The 2,628-nt window shown below is 71.8% G+C and overlaps 1 protein-coding gene across 1 annotated transcript in view; it reads left to right on the top strand.

Moving 5' to 3' along the window:
• Positions 1 to 2,628, top strand: part of RNF213 (ring finger protein 213) — a 48,526-nt gene that overhangs the window by 15,632 nt on the left and 30,266 nt on the right. The window contains exons 9-10 of the mRNA XM_012734565.1: positions 39 to 194; positions 969 to 2,625. Coding sequence (XP_012590019.1) covers positions 39 to 194; positions 969 to 2,625 — 1,813 coding nt within the window. The remainder of the gene's footprint in view (positions 1 to 38; positions 195 to 968; positions 2,626 to 2,628) is intronic.

Below are 2,628 nucleotides of genomic sequence, written 5' to 3'. Positions count from 1 at the left end.
CGGGCGGGAGTTGGGGTGCTTAGCTACCGCGTCCGCAGGTGCGGGCCGGAGTCCCCGAGTTCCTGTTCAAACTCTTCGTGCTGCGGTACTTAATGGACGCGAACGGGAAGATGTGGCTCCGGAACCCGCGCCACTTATACGTCGTCGAGATCCTGGACCGGGCCTCGGCCGCGCCGGAGAGGGCTGCGAGGCAGGTGTGTGGCGGGCTGGGGGGCTGGCGGGAGCCCCCCTGCAGGTCAGCGAGACCCGCCACCGGAGACGCCGCTGGCGCCTGCTGGGAACTCGCCTCTCCCCGCTTCCTCCCAGGCCCGGGGGAGAGCGTGCCTCTTAGACCCCGGCACCCCAGGATTGACTGGGGTTCCGGAGGGCGGGGCTGCGGGGTGGGACGCCCCTTGAGGGGAGCACGGCGGCGCCGCCCCCGGACCCTGGCCACGGGAATTCCAGGTGCACACGCGGCCACAGCCCCGTGCACGCGGCAACACGCACCACACGTCACTGTCCGCGCGGGACGTGCCGCCCGCCGCATCACACGTCTGTGCCCGGGGCTGTGCACACCCACTCCGCGGGGCGTTTGTCTCGGAAGCTCCCAGGGACAGCTCCCGGCTGGCCGCGGCCGGGCGCCCCAGAGTGGCCGAGAAGGTGGCTCTCGGGGGGCCTGCGGCCTGCACGTGGGTCCGGCACAGGCAGAGGCCCCTCTCTCCCTCCCTCTCGTGTTTGAATGTTGATGTGTTGATGCGCACGTAACTGGGGTGCAGGCCAGAGGTGCAGGTGAGGGGACGCCCCAGAGACAGAGCGCGGAGCAGAACAGGCGGGTCCCCGAGACCCACTGCGGGGAGGCGGGAAGGGCCCGCTGCGCCCGGGGCCCCTCCCCGGCCGGGGTGGCCTTGGCTTCGCCGTCGCGCCTCCAGGGAGGCCCCGAAGTCTTCTTGCGAAACGGTGTCGTGACCGCTCCCCTTGCTCCCCTCCAGAGAGCACGAGTCCCCCAGTTCGGCCTGCTGGAGGTCTTCCCCAGGGTCACCTGCAGAGCCCCCAAGGAAGTGATGGGCCTGGAGCAGAGCCCCGCGCGGGGCGCCGGGGACCCGGGCATGGACGAGCTGGCCTTCTGCAGCGAGACCTTCCAGAGGCCCTACCAGTACCTCAAGCGCTTCCACCAGAGGCAGGACCTGGACGCCTTCCGCTACGAGGACGGCGCCGTGGAGGACACCCCCGGCGCGTGCCTGCAGCTGCTGCTCATGCACTGCGGCGTGCTCGACCCGTCCTGGGCGGAGCTGCGCAACTTCGCGGCCTTCCTGGACTGCCAGCTGCGCGACTGCGAGGCCTCGCTCTTCTGCCAGGCCGGCGCCATGGGGGACGCGCTCCACGGCTTCAAGGCCTTCGTGGTCGCCTTCATGATCTGCATGGCCAGGGACTTCGCCACGCCCACCCTGCACATGTCTGACCAGAGCCCCGGGCAGCCCGCGGCCACCCCGCCCGGGGCCCGGGAGGAGGACCTGGCGCCCTTCCTGCTGCGGAAGCGCTGGGAGTCGGAGCCGCACCCGTACGTGTTCTTCAACGCCGACCACACGACCATGACCTTCATGGGCTTCCACCTGCGGCCCAACGAGCAGGGCGGCGTGGACGCCGTGAGCCCCGCGGACGGGGCGGTCATCAAGAAGGACGTGATGACCGGCAGGCTGTACCGGGCCCTGCAGTGGCAGAGGGTGCCCTTCAACGTGGACTTCGACGCGCTGCCCAGGCACGAGAAGCTCGAGCGGCTGTGCCTGGCCCTGGGGGTGCAGTGGCCCTTCGACCCCGACGACACGTACGAGCTGACCCTGGACAACACGCTGAAGATGCTGGCCATCGAGATGCGCTTCCGCTGCGGCATCCCCGTGGTCATCATGGGCGAGACCGGCTGCGGGAAGACCCGGCTGGTGCGGTTCCTCAGCGACCTGCGGCGGGGGGGCGCCGAGGCCGAGACGCTGCGGCTGGTCAAGGTCCACGGGGGCACCACGGCCGCCGCCATCCACGCCCGGGTCCGGGAGGCGCAGGAGCTGGCCCGCTCCAACAGGGCCCGGCACCAGCTGGACACCATCCTGTTCCTGGACGAGGCCAACACCACGGAGGCCATCAGCTGCATCAAGGAGGTGCTGTGCGACTGGACGGTGGACGGCCAGCCGCTGGCCGAGGACTCCGGCCTGCGCGTGGTGGCCGCCTGCAACCCGTACCGGAGGCACTCCCCGGAGGCCATCGGCCGGCTGGAGGCGGCCGGCCTGGGCTACCGGGTCCGCGCGGAGGAGACGGCCGAGCGGCTGGGCGCCACGCCCCTGCGGCAGCTGGTGTACCGCGTGCACGCCCTCCCGCCCAGCCTGCTGCCCCTGGTGTGGGACTTCGGGCAGCTGGACGCCGCGGTGGAGAGGCGCTACATCCGGCAGATCGTGCAGCGGCAGGTGGGCCCGCTGGGGCTGGCGCCCGACAGGGTGAGCGTGGTGGCCGAGGTGCTGGCCGCCTCGCAGGCCTTCCTGCGGGCGCACGCGGACGAGTGCGGCTTCGTCAGCCTCCGGGACGTGGACCGCTGCGTGCGCGTGTTCTGCTGGTTCTACGAGCGCAGCCCGCTGCTGCTGGGGCAGCTGGCGGCCCTCCGGGGCG

This window comes from Condylura cristata, unplaced genomic scaffold, assembly GCF_000260355.1.
Source record: "Condylura cristata isolate star-nosed mole 26May11 unplaced genomic scaffold, ConCri1.0 scaffold00060, whole genome shotgun sequence".
In the NCBI taxonomy this organism is placed as follows: Eukaryota; Metazoa; Chordata; class Mammalia; order Eulipotyphla; family Talpidae; genus Condylura; species Condylura cristata.
The sequence above is the reverse complement of the archived record's forward strand: the minus strand, read 5'-3'. Positions and strand labels throughout refer to the sequence as shown.